This window comes from Chaetodon auriga, chromosome 18 (genome assembly GCF_051107435.1).
Source record: "Chaetodon auriga isolate fChaAug3 chromosome 18, fChaAug3.hap1, whole genome shotgun sequence".
NCBI classification, from domain to species: domain Eukaryota; kingdom Metazoa; phylum Chordata; class Actinopteri; order Chaetodontiformes; family Chaetodontidae; genus Chaetodon; species Chaetodon auriga.
In genome coordinates this window covers 5604411-5622344 of record NC_135091.1, presented here as the reverse complement: position 1 = coordinate 5622344, position 17934 = coordinate 5604411, and the positions used below count along the sequence as shown (strand labels likewise).

Here is a 17934-nt window from a genome sequence, read left to right as displayed (position 1 = left end):
TGACCCAAGTTAATAAAACTTTCTATAGCACTTTGTACAATCGTGTTTTAAAATGCTTTACAGCTGTTAAACGACACATTTCAGACTAATCATTACTTAAAAAAGCAATTAAAACAAACACCTGCACAGTCCAATCTGAGCAGCATTAGATTAGATTCATGCAGTCAGCAGGTAAAACTTACACCTGGTGCATTTTTAGACTGAATTTATTAACATTTGATCATTTTTATAATAAAGGATTCAGTTCATCTCCATCGGGAAGTTTATTAGATGTTCATTTCCTAATTATTTCCAGCACAGAACTGTTGATTGTGGTTTTAACTGCAGGAGTCTGTGCGTTTAGTTCATTTAGGGATGTAAATGACAGATAATTGCTTTTTTAAATCAGCCCATTCCAGTTTCCCCCAAAAAAATAAGTAAGTAAAACAGCAAACATCAAAATAATTCAAACTTCTTCCTTCTTGGCGTCAGAAATGGGCCGTTACAAGGAAACTTTAACCTCCAGCATTTCTAAAATCCACACTGTTCCTGCATAAGAGCAGAAAATTACAGGAAATAAAACCCCGTCCCTGAAGTGAGAAGACTTCGTAGACGGGCTGCTGCTCACAGATGAAAACATCAGCTGGCCCATTTTTTCCCTCAGCAGTCTGAAAACACACCACTGTGAGGGGAGAATTGTTGCATAATCAGACATAAAAGCACATTCTGCCCTCAGTCTTTATTCTGGACACCTGCCTGCATCACTGGAAACCAGAAAAACCTGAAGGTTTGTTTTCCTGCAGACGTTGGAGGGAAGATAATAATGGGAGAAACCTGCCTGGCAGCTGAATGAATCACAGGGAGCGTGTTAAAGGATAAAATAGTTTATTTTATAGTCTCATAGTAAAGGTAGGCCTCAACTTGCAAGACAATTGTTGGCAGTATGTACAACATACTTGTAATTTCCATGGAATGGAATCGGACAAACAAAGACCTATTACACTAATTATATCCTCCTAGATGGAAATAAAATGGAAACAATATACATACACACACGTTTCCTAGACACGCAAAATGCTTCCTTTTTTTCCTTGGGGGATTCAGCAACATTGATTTTTACCGTGTAAAGCACAACACATCGACAAGGACTTCCTCCGCTTCCTTGTACTGCAAAAGACGGGAGCTACCTTTGACATTCAATACCTATTTCATACCCTTAAGGAAAACTACATGTGACAAATTGGCATTTTCCCCATAACTTGTGAAGATTACTACAAAATGCATAACATACTTTTTGAACTTGAAAACATCCAATCAATGCTTTTTATAATATATAAAACGAGATGCCTAATGTATTCAGCCACCTAAAGTCATTCACTACTTCAAGCTAAAGGACAAAATACGATACGAGTTTAGGAATATTCTCCTTCAAAACATCGATTTCAACAAAGGAGTCGACTTTTCTTCTTTCTTTTTTTTTTTCCTCTTAGTCTTGTGTTAACAAACGTGTCGGGCAGAAAACATCTGCGATCCAGTGGGCCTGAGGTGGGTATCACTTTAACATTTGCTTCAAAGCGTCTTCACATTCTTGAGTGGAAAAAGTAAGCTACAAATGTTTGATTCTCATATTTTAAAAAGGTAAACTTCTCCAGGACGACTTATCTAGGTGTGTGTGTGTAAATTCTAAACAGGTTTTTATCAAGAATAACAAAATAAACAAAAAAAGAGAAAATATATAATATAGCAGTGCTTGGAGGAGTACGCCTGGCGCGCCCGCCCCCCCCAAAAACAACCCGGGGAGGAGGAGGGGCTTTATTGAGGGTACAAAAAAAGCATCAAGTCCTTAAGTAGCCAAGCTGCCTCTTTTTGGGTTCTGGATTGTTGACGTTGCTCAGGGGGGGAAACACCAATGATGGAGAACCAAAGAATAGAGAGGAGGAGAGGGGTGAGGAGGGGCGGGGAGGGGAGGGGGAGAAACCTGAAGCTCTCGAGACGGGCCGAGGCGGTCGTCTTCCACCCTGCTGACGTCCTCCCGGCTGGTCCTGGAGATCGGGCGGGGCGGGACGAGAGACGATTGTGGCGGTGGTGTGTGGAAGTTCGAGGGGTCATGAGTCTCCAGAGCGAGCCCACCCAGAGATGGAGGGGAGAGGAGGAGGACGGCGAGGGAGGCCGGGGGTGGTGGTGGTTGTGAAGGGAGGAGGGGTGGTTGAGCCTCGAGAGCTTTGAAGGCCACGTACCCTCGCGCCCCGCCGCCTCGACCTTGGCGAGGTTTTACCCGCTCGGCTCTCTAAGTGGCCTCCACGCGCAGCTTCTTCCTGTTGGGCAGCTCCTCCGCCTCCGACTCGGAGCTGGAGTCGGAGCCGCCGTCGAACGCCGACACGGCGCTGCCTTTGGGATTGGTGTACAGGCTGCTGTCAGACGACGAGTAGCTGGCCTGGAGCTGGGCGGAGCCCTTCACCTTCTCCAGAGCACGGACTGCACAACACAAACACGACAGGAGGACGAAGGTGAGGAAGACAAAACAACAACAAGGATTTCAAAGTTGCACACTCAGAGGAGGCAGACTCAGGCTGGGGACACGTTACACGAGTGCAGAGGATGAAATTATCTCTGAGGAAACGCAGAAAACCAGAGAACCTGAACAGCAGGAAGCCAAATATAATCTGCGCTGCACCATCCGTTTTTACACGAGCCTGCTCTGCTGAGTGGAACGCAGCCTAAACAGAGATTTCCTCTTCGCGTCCAGTTTGTCGTAAACAAAAAGCAGCAGCACCACCTTAAATGAGCAGCTTCACTGAGCTGTGATACCGTCTGCTGTGAGCGGACACGTCGACGAGAGCCAGGCCACATCTACTGCTGGTGAATGAAATGGAGTGCAAACACTCCTGTTTAAAGACACAATGAAGCTGATTCACGCTGATCGCGGCTATAAATACCACCGAGGACACCGAGGTCGTGCTCTGTTTGGTTCTTCCTGTGAATTTGGGAGTTTTGGTGCCGAAGTGCAGATTACACTCTGGATAATGCATTTAAATTCAATGATTATGCTGTGAGTTAAAGATTTTCTCACCAAAATTGGGCTGAAATTAATGAGAAAATGGGAAAATGTTCCACACAGAGATCAAATCTTGCAGTCCATTTCAACAGCAGTTTGGTTTATCTGAGAGACGGTAAACTCCAGGAACATGTTTCAGGTTTTCAACGAGGCCCATGAGAGAAAACATCAGAGGAGAGCTGGTTTACAGACGGCGGTCTACGCTCTGAGACGGGACTAAACTTTGGCTTTTCTCTGCTGTGGTGGCACAAACGCTTTGATTCTGAGATTAGGACGACGTGTTCTCAAAGCATTCATCCACACTCTCTTTCATCTCACGACAACAGCCAACCAAAACAAACATGGCGGTGAAGCATTCGTGCTTCCTGGCCCTCCCTTCTCGCTCTCCACTCTCACTGGCTGCAGCGGGTCAAATCTGATGCTCACGGCTTCCATCAGCAGGCAGAAATGACTGAATCCTGAGCGTCCCCAGCCTGCAGAGCGCCACCATGGCGAGGCCGTGCGACATACCTTGCTGCTCCAGCAGTGCGTTCTGCCTCTTCAGGTCGTCGATATCCTGCTGGTGCGTGTGGTTTTTTCGCCTCATGTACTGGATGTACTCTGTGGCTTTGTCTAGGATTTGAGCTCGAGACGCCTGTTTGGTAGACTGCTGTTAGTGACACATGCAGAAATTGAAGCAATGACGCAAGTATTCAGAGTTCTTTTCAGTCACATTTCTTGACACACAAAAACTTCTGGCCCTGTCACAATGCTACACAATGACACACACTCGAACTACTGCAGGAGGCTGCGGGGAAATCTGGGACAACGCTGGCTGTTTCTGCACAATTTGCCTCCTCTTAACCTCTCCAAATCCTCTAGCACTTCAGTCTGACATCCGCAGGCGAGGTCACAGCCCTGACACATCGCTGTCAGAGCGGTCGCCTCCATTACAGTAAACAAAAGAGCCGCCGCAGACAGATATTAGCTACATCTTTGATCAATGCGGCCATTAACGGCCGTTCACCGGCTTAATATGAGCAGCAGCAGTCAGATCCTTCCTCACTAAGTCCACCTCCTGATGTGTAGTGAAACATTAGTCAATCTTTAAGGAGGTAAGGCATCAACTTTCAGGAGCTGAGACGTTGATCTAATTGATAAATCTGCTGATTATTCTCTCAATTAATTGGTTTGGGCTATAAAATACAAGAGTGACAAATGTTGCCCAGCCCGAAAACTAAAGATATTCAGTTTAGCATCACTGAGGACTGAGAAAACCAGAACCAGGACCACTACACAGGTGAATTCTGGGCTTTTTTTTTGTTAAAAGGTTATTAATAAATGATCCAAATCATTGCTTATTACTTCCAGTAATGTGTTCATTGATTTATCGTCTCAGCTCTCGCCATTATACTTAATGTGCTGTTTAGAGCACCATCTACCACTGAACGTGAGACAATATGACACATAACAGTACTTTTTGATACCTCGCTTGAAAAATATGAACATATTATTCCACAAAATCATTTTTCATCTGAAAAAAAGTCGTCAAAGTATGAATTTCGTCTCAACACAAGCGCTGTTTAAGGTAATAAAATGGTGGGAAATCTGCAAAATGTTGATTCTCACAGGGAACAGCCTGATTAAAGAATAAGGAGACAACATGAGCAGATCTTCATCGCCAGCTTCAGGACTTGGCAGTCTTGTAAAACTACATTTCAGCCTGGCTCAAGAAAGCACTGAGGTTTGGTGCCCAGCCCTAATATTCTCTACATGTTCTGCTTCCTCTCACCAGGAAAAAAAACTGCATGTTGGCCCTTAAACGGAGCTATAATTGCAGCATGGTCCTGGGAGAGAGGTGGGGGTCGAGCGCTGAGGCAGCTGCGAGCGAACGCGTCTTCCAAATGATCACCAAACATCCCTCACATCATGTCGTAAACCCCCCGCCCTTCGCGCTGCGTCACAGGCGTGGACGGGTCTTTTAGGGGAAAATAAAACAGTGTGCCCGGTTACTGAACCGGCTCCAAACGCTCTCAATGTCATGGATGTCAAAACAGGAAGAGAGCAACAACATTTCCTCATAATAACTTCCTGACGCTGGTCCAAGTATTTAGACTGCATCACTGTCTCGCTGCTGCCAATCGGCGCTCTCCCACCATCTGCCCTCCTCCCAGTCCCTTCAACTACTTCACTGACACACACACATTAAACAAGCGAGGACATCTGCATCTCTGCCTGCTCACTAGAATCAGCAAAGTCGCCTCACGTGCTAGAAATGCCCTTCCATGTCCCTTTCAGTCACAGTGAACATAATGAACAGACATCATACTTATCCTTTTAGCAAACACAATGCAAATACGAGTTCAAAACTTTCTTACATGAGCCATCATGTGCCTGGAGGGACCTGCAGGCTGAGCTTTACCAACCTTTTCTCCCTGCAGGGCGGGTACCGAGTCCCGGAGGCTGTGAAAGCTGTCTTTGATGTGGTCCCTACGCTTGCGCTCCAGCGCATTGTGGTGTGCCCGTTTGTCTGCCTGCAATGAGAAGAGTCACAAGGCCTTCAGCCTGGCAGCAGAGCAGCGTGGGTAGAGGACGGCGGGCGTCCGACCGTCCCCGGTCAAACATACGCAAACCGCTCTGCTGCCAAGTCCTGCTCTGCCTTTACAACGAGCAGTGATTCAGAGCGATCACAGCCCGACTCTGGAGAGGTGAGGACGCTGCGTAAGACATAAATAAAACAGAGCGACGTCACTTTTTGACATAGTCTCAACTGAAAACAGCACAAAGACGATATGTTTAATGGTTTACCTTGATTCTAGTCTATGTACTTTGTTCTTCTTTTATCTTTTGATTCCCTTCATAATTAATTATTTCATGTGTTGTGCGCTCTCCTTATGATGTTTTATTTATGGATGTTACTGTTTTTTAATCTAAAGCACATTTAACTGCCCCTGTGAACAAAAGTGCTATAGAAATAACTTTGCTGCTGCAGTTTAAAACAGCACAAACTCAACATATTTAATGCTTCAGCTTGTAAATATCTGCTTATTCTGAATCTGATGCAGCAACACGTTTCACACACGTTGGGACAGGATCAACTAAAGACTGGGAAAGATGTGCAACGCTCCAAAAACACCTGTTTGGAACATTCCACAGGTAAACAGGCTGATTGGAAACAGGTGAGAGGATCATGATTGATTCACCAGCTTGTGCGAATGATTGCATTCTGTTTTTATTTGCTTTACACAGCGTCCAAACTTTTCTGGAATCGGGGTTAAACTAACAGTCAAAAAGAACAAAAGACAGATAATCAACGGTCTGGTGTCACCGCCTGATGATAAAAAGTCCAACAAACTGTGTAAAAAAGGCTCGTTTTAACTTCTCATCCCTGAAGTTGCTGCTTTCTGTGGCCTCCTCCTGAGCTGCCATCCCCCTCCTCCATATGAGCCACTCCGCCCCCTCCCCTCTCTGCGGGAGCGCACAGGAGTGGCCGTCTTCAAATTCATGACCGGGGTCAAAGTCAAGAAGCTCAAGTCATTCAGACGGGGTGAGAGGCGGGCGGACGAGAAACAAAGGCCCGTGAAATGTAGATTTATGAGGGCGCTCGCTTAAGATTCAAGGTCCAGAGGCAGAATTTAGTCTGATGATGTTAAACTGTTGTTTTTGGGTAGTGGGATATTTGCCTTCTTCATTACGCCCTGTGCTTTCCACATTACTCAGCTTTAATTATATCATTTCACTGAACTCTGTCAAATTCACGGTGAATTTCGGGCTGCTGCACCGCATCAAAACACGTTTCTCACATCTTCTGCCAACTTAAATAACTGGCTTAATCATAACAACCCATAAAGCTCCAATTCACACGCAGAGGCTCGTGCAGCAGCTTCCAACAGGCTCCCAATTTCAACCACACATTTGTATTCAAATTAGACTCCAAAGGCACAAGATGGCTGCCATGATCACATGACCACATCCAGGCAGCAGATCAGTTTGCTGACTTGCTGTTCAACCTGTTTTTAGGCCAAACCATCCCAGCCTCCAATCGCATCTGACTCCAGCCTAATCTGTGTGTCACCCGGCTGAGACATTAAGTCCAGCATCCAATCGTAGGCCTGCACACCTGGACAGGCCGTGTGCACCCCCAACCAAGCAAGACCTCTGTGACCTCTCAAGACTGATGTGGTTGCAACATGGCCTCAGGCAGAGGGCAGACGAGGTAGAAGTCACATGACCCGGTGTCATCTGACTCATTTGGTCCTCAGTTCTCGACAGAAAAACCAAAGTAGCCACAAGTGAGACACCACACAGGTCAGGACAAGTCCTCAGCCTGTCGTATGCTCGGTGGGAGGAAGGACGAGCAAAGCGTGAGTCAGCCGCAAACATCTGCAGCAAATGCAAGCTATCGGTTAGCAATTTAACGCTACAAGACAGGAAATGCACTGCGAGGTTAACTCTAAATGTCACAACCGTCACAAAAGACAGTTTATTCAAACTCACAGCCTATTAATCACCATAACGCGACCTGTGACGAGCCCGGCTGGCGAGGCAACAGCTGCGCCCGCGGCCTGTTGCACAAGAGCCACAAACCATCCAGGAGACACATCCAGCAGGACCATGTGCCTCCTCGCATCACACGCAGAGCCGCGGCGAGACGAGACTCCACTCCCTGCATTAGCCCCGGCGTAAACAAACATGTGACTGGTCCGGATGGCATGTGCAATTACAAGTCTGACGGCCGCTTTCATACGCAGCCAATAGACGGGAGGTTTACAGAGCACACGTGGCTGACTTCCTGCGTCCAACCGGGACTGCAGACACTGAATTACAACACAGAATACAGGTCAGACTGTGTCCTACTGAGAATATTTACACTTATTTAACTTTGTGTGCTCTTAATCCGGCGCTACGCTTCATTTTTACACCTTAACACCTCGTTTGTGCTGTATTAGCATCTGCATTAAACTGCGACTTATTTTTAGCTCACCGGATAAGATGCTTCACATCATTAACGTTTGAAAGTTAATTAAAAAATGTATTCAAGCTGCACTCTCTGGAGCTGCTCCATATACAGCTACTCAGCAATTATGGCCATCAAGTGTTTGGCTGATTCAAACCAACACTTTGGAACTGGTTATTTCTACATATCACTCCACATTACGCTGTCTGAAACCTAATCACCCACTGATGTGGAAGAAAATGAACCCACAAAGAAAGACGTGCTTGACATCTTTCAGTTTTGTTTTCACAGAATTCAGCTGTTTCTGCTCTCTCTGAGCGTCTGTACTCAGTGAAATACTGTAATCCCATTACAAGGTTTGCCACAGTGGAAGCGGGCCACGTGGATGTACTTCTGTGAAATAAAAGTTTTTCAGAGAAGAGAGCAGATGTTCTGTTTCACACACCAAAACGTCACATGGCTGTTTAGTCCGTCAACCACAACTGTGAGGATCACAAGACGAGATGCACCAGCATGTGGGCGGTTAACCAAACCGCGTTTAATCTTTTTGTTCTTTTGTTTTTAACGGGTTGATATGAACAAAAGCTCTATGCAATTTCATACATGCTATGATAAAAATTCTGGGAAAATAAATTTAAACGCTGCTGGACAGATCGAATATGCAGCCGGAAATGTCTGATTGATCAATGATTTTCCACATTGTGTCCAATGATCTGACACACCCTGAGAATAACTGTTGTGCATATATTCCAGGCAGGTGTAGCAACATTTTATTACATGGGAATTTTATGAGCATCTGATCAGGTGATGAAGACCAGGCTGAGCTGCATGCCATGTAAATTACACTCGCTGATGACCGACACTGTTCGGGGTCACTGATATCAAACTGTGTTTACAAGTACAGCTAACCCTACTCAGATACGTTCTCGTGCATTAATGGCGACTTTGTGAACGCTATCTGAGTTGTTAAGCACATCAGGCACCACGGAAAACAGGAGTCCAATTACCTACGTGCAGCCTTTATCAGTTCATCGTAAAACCGATACCTTTCGCCGGCTGCCTGAGAGGACGCACCAGCTGAGCGGCTCCCTCCATTCTATTCATACCTGACCATGACACATTACATAACTGCTCCAGGTGCCGAGTGGAAGAGCTGGTAGCTGCCGCTTGTCGGCCGCCGATGGCCGTCTCACATTCTCTGCGTGAAAGCCTACACGTCTGTCGGGCTGGTGGACGACGTGGACAACCTTCATGCACTAATAACAGTGGATACACCAGAGCCTCCAGAGAGCGGTCCATGCAAAGTCAGCAAATACTGAAGAACGTCTTGTTTACTGAACAGCCAAACATCACATTTGAGAATCTAAACCTGAGACTTTTTTTTTGCTTTTCTGCAATTGCATGCTGTCAATCAACCATTTGCTCTATGACATAATGCACACTACACGTCAAGTCTTTGGTGCTCAGCTTGTGACTAGACAGCCAGTCTCTTATCGCACGACTAAGACGTATCTGCAGACAACAGGCTCTCTATCGAGGTCGGGAAGCCTGTTTCCATTCTGCACAGTCGCCCACCATTAGTTAAAGATTTAAGATTGTATTTCTCTGCCTGTACGAGCTGCATAATGCATCACTTCGGGATTAAAATAGCAATTTGAAAAAGTGCATTTTTTCGAAATTGCAAGAGCTGCAATTTCAGCTATAAGTTACATAATTGACGATGTCCTCACAAGCGGCAGCAAGTCAAGGTTTAAGCTGGCAGCTGTTGATGCAATTAGATATGTCCTCAAATCGTCCCTGGTCGTACGTGCAGACTTTAAGTCTACGCTCTCGTTCACTCAGAGCAAGATATGCACAGATGGAGGCGACCGTCTTGACTCTGAGGGACACAAACGGCTATCAGGACATACATATTTATGCTTACAGCTTGGGTAATCAAATCAGATAATACTAAGTGAACTGAAATCAGGTTTGAGGTTCTCATGAGGCTCTGCAATTGAGCTCATGACTGACTGCACTGAGGCAAGTAACCGTAATCAAGAGAAACTGAGGTCTGTTGGAGGGCACCAGCTTATCTTAATGCATGCTGTAAAATTGAACACTAATGTCTCCTTAATGGCTTTATGCGTTCAAATTCTGGTTCAATTCTGGCTGGAGGTTAAGTCGTCGTGTTGTGCAGCCCCCGTGCATCGACCAAGTCGTGCAGGGTGTTTTTCTCGCCGGTGTGCGATGCAGCTATACGTCATTCATTTAGGCTGCCAGCCCTTCAGTGGCCTGTAGAGAGAAGATGGCTCTAATCACCGGCTGCAACACAGGAAAACATCCCGCAGCACCCCTTCCTGACACGAAGGCTTGTCATCGATGCAGGCGCGGCTGCCGCTCCTGCACACACGCAGCAGCCTCCGCACCGTGTGCCCTCCGCATCGACACGAACGCGGTGCAAACGTAAAACCGTCTCTCGCTCCCGATATGACCTAGATGTATGATTTCCGAACCCGATCACGAGCGGAATCCCCGCGGTGTGGAGTGAACCGCCGGGGGGAAACGGCTCGGACGGGCTGGCTGGCTGTCACTGAGCACAGAAAGCTTTTATATTCACCGGGAAAAATAACAAACATGCAACAAAAAAAAGCCATTGTAGCGGGATAAAGCTCTGGTCTAAATATAGACGTCGTGTCACCGTCTCCCTATGGCCGCGTACGCACAGGATGGGGGATACCCTGCAGTGCACTGCTAACGCGGATGCCGAGGTGGAACAATCGCGGCACTATTAGAAACGCACTCCAGCTCAAAGCTGCAGAAAACGACGCGGGGCTACCGTGTACAAATATATGAGTTTAAAACAGAACTGCAGTTTTTCCACAAAGCACAAAGCAGCACTTTTACATTCCCTTTGAAATAACCTCCACAGTTTAACCTTACCAAATCGATTAAATACCAAACACAGAAGCAGAATGTGATGAATAAATCAACTTTTGCAACAACAGTGACACAATTTTTCGACATTGGACAAATCCCCCCAGCATTACGCACCACAGAGTGATATCTCGGTGAGTCTTCCTGCAAAGAAACAGAACAAAAAGTACAATTGTAGCCATAACTGTTCAGCAAATCTTACTGTTCCGCTGAGGTCACTAGAAAGTAAAATAATTTAGCAGATTAGCAAAGCTCTGAGGCAAGAAAGGCTAGTGTCGCATATCAATTAACAAGAATCCCGACAAGAAATACTTATCAGACAGAAAAGCAAAACTAGCCAGCTTATTGGCAGCTAACGCTAGCTGAGCCGCTAGTTCAGCTAAATCGCCAGCTAGCAGAATAACATCCTTAAAAAGCGAAAAGTGGCAATACTCACGTCACTATCGACTTCGATATCATCGTTATCACTCATTCTTCGATAAAATAGTCTAGTTTAAAGGGACGTGTGGCTAAAAAAACAACATGAATCAGTTTAGCACCAAGCGGCGCTCCGACAGACAGACTGCTAAACGCTCACGTTCTGTTTGGACAGGACTGAGGTGGACTCTACCGTCTCCACGTGACTCCAGCACACTCGCACACAGCTGCCGCGGCGCAGTACGCATGCGCAACATCCGGGTCCTGTGGGAACTGTAGTTCCTCAGGCAGTTTTTCCCGTGTATCGATCAAAAACACTGAGATTGTTGGAAGGTTTTTAACGTAGACGCATTTTAAAGTTAATATCTGGCAAACGGTGAGCTGTGGAAACATCAGTTATTCGGTTAATATGAGCAAATTAGGAAGCAATATCCTCTCGTAAACTACAATCACCAGCAGTCGTTTAGCTTGCTCGCGACGTTATACTGCCTTTCTCTTCAGAGGCATTATGGGAAGTGTAGTTGGAATCATGTTTGTATGTCAGAGGTGCTCAACGGGGCCATGGCTGAGACACGTGGATTTTGAGAACACACTCAAGTAACACAAACAAACACACACACACACACACACACACACACACACACACACACACACACACACATACAGGTCCGGTTACAACAGTGTACAAATATGCACTAATCAGCTGATTCCTTCTTTTAATCAGTTAAAATGCAGCCTTGTTTACTGAAAAGTCATTTTCCTCTTTCTTTCCTTCTTCGTTCAAATTTTTCTTCTTCAGTCACGGTCTAAATCCACATAACTCTACTTCTGTAATAATATTTGTTAAGATGGAACGGTTTTCTGTATCTTGTAAACTTTTATATTTTTTATTTTTTGACCTTTTATGCCACTGTGCTTGCTTTTTGTGACCTGCTTGCTGTAACGACTAAATTTCCCTGGTGTATGATCAATAAAGTCCTATCTTATCTTATCTTAGTTAATTAATTGAGTTCAGGAAAAGAAAACTAATTTGCAAATAATTTAATTTATTGATTAATTGTTTAAGGAATTTATCAAGCTAAATGGCAAAAAAAAAAAATCATTACTTCCAGCTACTACAATGTGAACATTTTGTGGTTTTCTTCATCTTCTATGATAGTAAACTGAATATCTTTGGGTTTTGGACTGTTGGCTGAACAAAACAAACACTCTTGGATATTTTTATGTAAATGTTTTACTATATATAATGTTTCATTGACAGAACAATTAATTCAGAAAATTATCACAGATTTATTGCTGGTTGTCTCACATCCAGCCATTATGGTGCAGAATTCACACTCCATTCTCCACAACACATACCTTAAAGATTATCTATACACATGTAATGGTGGGAAAAAAATGTGTTATGTCGCGTGGGGGCTGGTCTCAGGACAAATTGCGAATAATCTGCTCTGGTGCTTCCTTTTTCTCAAAATTGTGCTGTAGATAAGGAGCTTACACTGTGGATTATATTGCGCTGCCACAGTGGGTCAGTGGATGTGTAAAAAAACAAGCTGGGAGAAGCCTCATCCATTCATTCAGCAGGTCAAGAGGCCACAGCAGCTGCAGGCGACACCCTGCCCTCCATCGCCTTCCCTGCAGACACAGGACTTTAGACCTGCATTGACCTTGATCCTACCGTCTTTTACTCCACCTTCTAGCGAGGCGGCATCATCCCCCTTTCTGTCTTACATCTATATTTTGTCGATTTTACGCCCATCTACCATTTTAAAGAATTACACTGCATGTCCCGCAGCGCCAGAGCCAAACAGGGTCACCCAGGAATATGGCGCGTAACAGTATAGCCTATGTAAAGGCTGACAACAGAATAAGGCCAGGCTTTAATAATGCATCTGCTGCAGTGAAGCCGTCGTCTTCATGCATGACAGCAAGAAAGCATCCGGCTATATTTGTGCACCACAATCGCATTTAAATTACCTCTAGGGATGTGTAACGTTACAGAAAAAATATGATAATGAGGCAGAGTTTTCTCTTCTGCCTTTTCGCCACACCCCTGATGCAATTCCCCCCAGGCCTGGGCTGAGTTATGAAGTGTTTTAGCACCATTTCAGCCATAATATTCAGACTGCGGGGAGCTCGGAAATTGATTAGCAATGGCTGCGGTTGGAGGAGGGAAAAGTAGTAAAAATCCAGGTATGTGAAGCACTGGGCTGCAATTATAGCCAGAGAGGCTCATCAGTGCAGGCAGAGCCTCCCTCCCCTCCCCCTATGCCCTTACAGGACCGGCCTGTTAAACCATTAAAATGTCCTCCTTTTGTCCCCTTCCAGCATATTGCAGGCTACACTGGAAGGCTCCCAGTATGCAGTCACCATAAGAGATTTTTTTTTTTTTGTTCTTGCCATTGTTGTCAGTGCATGACTTATGAAAGGGAGGGGAGGGGTGCACTGTCAGATACCATCAGATTAAGGGTTGAGTGGTTTCTCTCCACATAAAGCAGCCAGAATGAACATAATGTCCTTTCAAACGCACTAAATGTGCAGCATTAACATTTGAAAACACATGAAGTCTTCCACCAGCAGAAGAATTCACACTGATGTAACGTACGAGTAGTTAATATCTGACGTTTGAGGTCTTGAATTAAGTGCTTGGTTGCTGTACATGATTTCAAATATTTACTCGTGTGTGTTCTACAGTTGTTCTTCTTGACGTTTGAATGATCTTTGAGGAAATGGCCGTGGATGAGTGAGTTAGGGTTTGTGATAAATACATGAATCTGATGTCATTTTGTGCGCCGCGTGAGATTCGGATAAGCCCAGAATTAAAGCGACTGGATCATAAAAAGCTGTAATTCTGTGGTGCTTTGATGTGTCAAGCTTTTTCCTGGTGATACACGCTTCAAGAGCGCTACTGATGGCGTGTTGGTGCAACACCGCCGGACTAGTTTACTCCAACTAATCTTCACTCCATTGTTGCAGTGGAGGATGACAAACCCAACGTTTATTGACTCATTTCCACGTTTAACTTCCTGACTAATTGTGATTAGTCAGAAATAGTCAGTTTGGGATTTCTACCATAAAGTCCATTTAGAGATTAACTGTAAGTGGTGGTGTCTTTGTTCAGATGATGTCGATCACTGGTCCTCCTCCCTCACAACGCTCCTCCTGCCTCCTACATCCTGTCCATCTTGTTGCATGGAGGCACACTCTTTTTCCAATCTTCCAGCCATGTCAGTCCTCAGCTTTCTTTCTCTTTGCAGGACATACACGACCTTGGCGTACCGCACTACAAGAAACAAAGTTTACCCAAGATGAAATATCTTAAATCAAGGCGATATGTGCTTGTTTCCTGTTTGAGAAGATCTGTTTTCTTACCAGGTTTAGTTTCCACTATGTATCCATGTCTTTTCAGAGTTTTTTTTAGAGTTTTCTGCAGAGTTTGGCCTGTTTTAACTGATAGTCTATTGGTTATTGTGGAAATAAATATACTAAAGATCAGCCTCATTTTTATTTATAACCCTATTTTTGAGATTATTTTCCTCCTTTTAGATTAGCTGAGCTACTCCACAATCTTTTCATACACGTTAAAGTATTTCTGGTTAATGGATTTACCTCTGTCTTAGCTATGTCCCATAACTATGTATAATGCATTAAGGAGGAGCTTCTCCAGAGCTACATACATGCACCAGGAGTTTCTCCTGCAGAGGGGTTTTGCAGCCTCCTCAGCGGCAGCAGAATTGCAAGTGAAAGCTCTCAGGAATCTTGGCGTGAGGGTAACAATCTGTGAACTGTACGCAATTTGTGATCATGTGCAGAGTTTGTTCCTGGCAAAAGCTCGTCTGCTCGCTCGCCAGAACGCTGTCACCAACAAGCGTCATGATAACATCACAAGTTCACAAAGCAGTAAAGCAACACGGCAGATTTACAACAAGCAAATCGTCCATTTGTGTTTTTAATGCTGTCCCCCTCCAACATCGGACGCCGTTTTTGGCAGCAAATGGCTGCTTTGTGTGCAGTATTTCTTTCATAAAAGCAGAGGATATGTGTGTAAATAGCAGCCAAAAAACTAGCATTTAAGCTTTTCCTTATGTGAAACTTAATGAAGATTGAGAACTTACAGCTGCCAGCAGCTCTTAAGATTCTGCTGTTGCCTTGTTTGACATTTGTCTTATTCTGATGTTCTAATATTTAACGGATATTATGGATTCTCAGAAACAAATAGTGAAACAAGAAGAAAACAAGTGAAAGGATTCCAAACTGAAGTACTTGTTCCTCATTTAAGGTAAGAGGAGCGAGGAGTCAGCAGCAGCACAAAGGATGCGCTCTGGTCTGGTTTGTCCCTTCAGCTGAATCAGATCTGAGGATTTCTCCTGCGCTCATGCAGAAGTCAACGAGCACTAGGTGGCACCTCTGCACAACCGATGGGCCTCATGTGCCATTTGTGACTGACAAAAACAGAGTGACAGTACACAAGGAGGAGATTGTGTTTGAGAGAGAAGAGGAGAGAGGAGTGGAGGAAGCTTTGACACAGCAGGTAACAGAACATGCGAAATATAGCTGCAAACTCATTTTTACACTTCAAGCAGGGATAAGTGTTTTGTTGTTGTTTCTTCTGTGGAATCCACTCGTGGGGTTTCTCCTATATCACAAAAAACAGATCTCCAAGAATAGGTGTGCAATTCTCACCTTCAGAGCAGTCAACAATACGCGTGTTTCCTTTCAGGTGTACAGAGCAGATGTGAGAGATTCTGTTGAGGGAGATTTGTTTGCACACAGCATGTGAGCACGCCAGTGAGGAGGATGCGTTCGTCAGCTCTGGAGATGCAGGTTCACTTGGCATCGGAGTGCAAAGCAGAGTGAGGTCTGAAAAAGGCAAAATGCTGCGTTTTCTTTTCCCTAGTCTTTAACAGATGAGCCAGATTTAAGTGAGCTGCTGCAGAAATACGCACAAATACAGTGTCAGCCCTAAATGAACAGCATTGGTAATTACCAAAATCAGTTTTAATGTTTCTGTAATGGTTAATACACCAATATGTAGAAGCTCTTTAACCGAAATGATATTTTTAATGCTAAAATATAATTATTATTGTTATCCATGAACTTGTCTCTGAGACAAACAGGGAAAGACATGAAGTGTTCTCACAGTGTGGTCAAGTATGCTTTGGAGTCAATTGCCGATACTGGTGCTTACAAAATGCAGCAAGGAAGAGGCAGGAAAGGACAGTTCACTGAAGCAGATGTCAGACACCTCAAGACTTTAAGTACTAGAGACAGAAGGAAGACCACTGCTGATCTTCAGCCAGAGATGAATGCTTCTAGATCAGAGTCTGAGAAAGAGTGTGACCATAAGCAGACGACTGGCAGAACAAGGCTTAAAGGGAAGAATAGCTGCTAAGAAGCCAGTATTGAGGCCTGCAAACATCCAGAAACGCCTCAGATTTGCCAGGGAGCACAAACACTGTCGTTGACTGGAAGAAGAAGTTTGAACTCTTTGGTCAGCATCGTCGTGTTTATGTCCACAGAAAGGCTGGAGAACGTTTTGATGGCAGATGCACTGCACCCACAGTGAAACACGGAGGAGATTCCATTATGATAAGGGGTTCAATTTGTGGAAACGGCGTGGGCAAATTAGTGAAAATCAACGGTATCATGAACAAGACCGTCTACCACAACATCTTAGTGCATCATGGAATCCCTTCTGGACTGAATCTGGGTGAGGGTTCATATACCAACAAGACAAAGACCCCAAGCACACTTCAAACTGATGGACTGGCCAAGTCAAAGTCCAGCTTTATGACAGGTGGTCTAATAAATTAGTTAAGCACTGTTTATCACTTTATGTCGTGTTTTATCAGTGTTTAGGACCCAAAAGGTTGCACTCAGATGCTGAGACTGAGAGAGAGTGAAGAGCAATAGCTTTAATGAAGCAGAGCAGGCAGGCGGGTGGAGAATCCGGGGCTGCGTACTCACGGCCGATGAACAACAGGGAGACTCTGGAGCAGGTGGACATGCAGGTATCAGGAAGAGAGCTGAGCAGCAGAACAAACAGAACAATCTCTGGAGTCAGAGTGTTTGGATGATTCGATGGATACTGGGTGGAGAGCCGGTGCTTGAACACCGCTGAGCGGGTGGCCCTGCTCGCAGCAGCAGGTCGTTGTTTTGCAGCAAAAGTACAGCAAATATTTTCAGTTGCTTTTGTTTAATTTTCATATTCTGAACCAAAAGCCTGAAGGAGTTTTCACACTCACCAGCATATTCAGATGTCACGACGGGCTTTCGTTCTCACAGAGAAGGAAAATGCAGTGTTTCCTCTTTCCACTTTGAATGATTTCACATTTGAAAGCGGAGAGCTGAGAAGCTGCTGGAGCTCGAGGTTCAGCTCTGAGAGGTTCTTGGTGACGTCCACCATGAAGGCCAAATCACACAGACGCTTGCAATCACCGTCCTTACGCCTCAGGTTTTCCTTCATCTCTTCATCATCTCACCCTAACACAAACCCTTCGTTGCATCCCAGCGCTGCATGTGACTCCGTCCTAACTTGCAGAGTTGCATCATCGTATTTCTGTCCACGTTTGTGCCTTTTTGTGTTTCAGCATTACGACTCAGTACCAGCTGCTCCAGCATGGAAGGCGCC

The 17934-nt window shown here is 45.0% G+C and overlaps 1 protein-coding gene across 7 annotated transcripts; it reads right to left on the bottom strand.

The window, feature by feature from the left end:
- Nucleotides 1-847: 847 nt before the first annotated feature.
- max (myc associated factor X) lies at nucleotides 848-11526 on the bottom strand. 7 transcript variants are annotated; one of them, XM_076755930.1, is made up of 5 exons: nucleotides 11323-11526; nucleotides 11004-11030; nucleotides 5392-5547; nucleotides 3545-3683; nucleotides 848-2454 (listed from the first exon to the last, which is right to left on the bottom strand). In XM_076755930.1, exons 1-5 carry the CDS (start codon nucleotides 11356-11358, stop codon nucleotides 2267-2269), a joined length of 546 nt encoding a protein of 181 aa, XP_076612045.1. In that variant the 5' UTR covers nucleotides 11359-11526; the 3' UTR covers nucleotides 848-2266. The 7 variants fall into 7 exon arrangements, with proteins under 7 accessions (XP_076612045.1, XP_076612046.1, XP_076612049.1 ...); XM_076755931.1 differs by having other exon boundaries at nucleotides 3545-3668; XM_076755934.1 differs by having other exon boundaries at nucleotides 5440-5547.
- Nucleotides 11527-17934: the final 6408 nt, after the last annotated feature.

Coding starts and splice junctions, on each gene's coding strand:
- max (XM_076755930.1), bottom strand. CDS start 11,358: ATGAGTGATAACGATGATATCGAAGTCGATAGTGAC. Junction 11,031..11,322: donor ATATCGAAGTCGATAGTGAC/GTGAGTATTGCC, acceptor GTTTCTTTGCAG/GAAGACTCACCGAGATATCA. Junction 3,684..5,391: donor CCAGGCACATGATGGCTCAT/GTAAGAAAGTTT, acceptor TGTCACTAACAG/CAGTCTACCAAACAGGCGTC.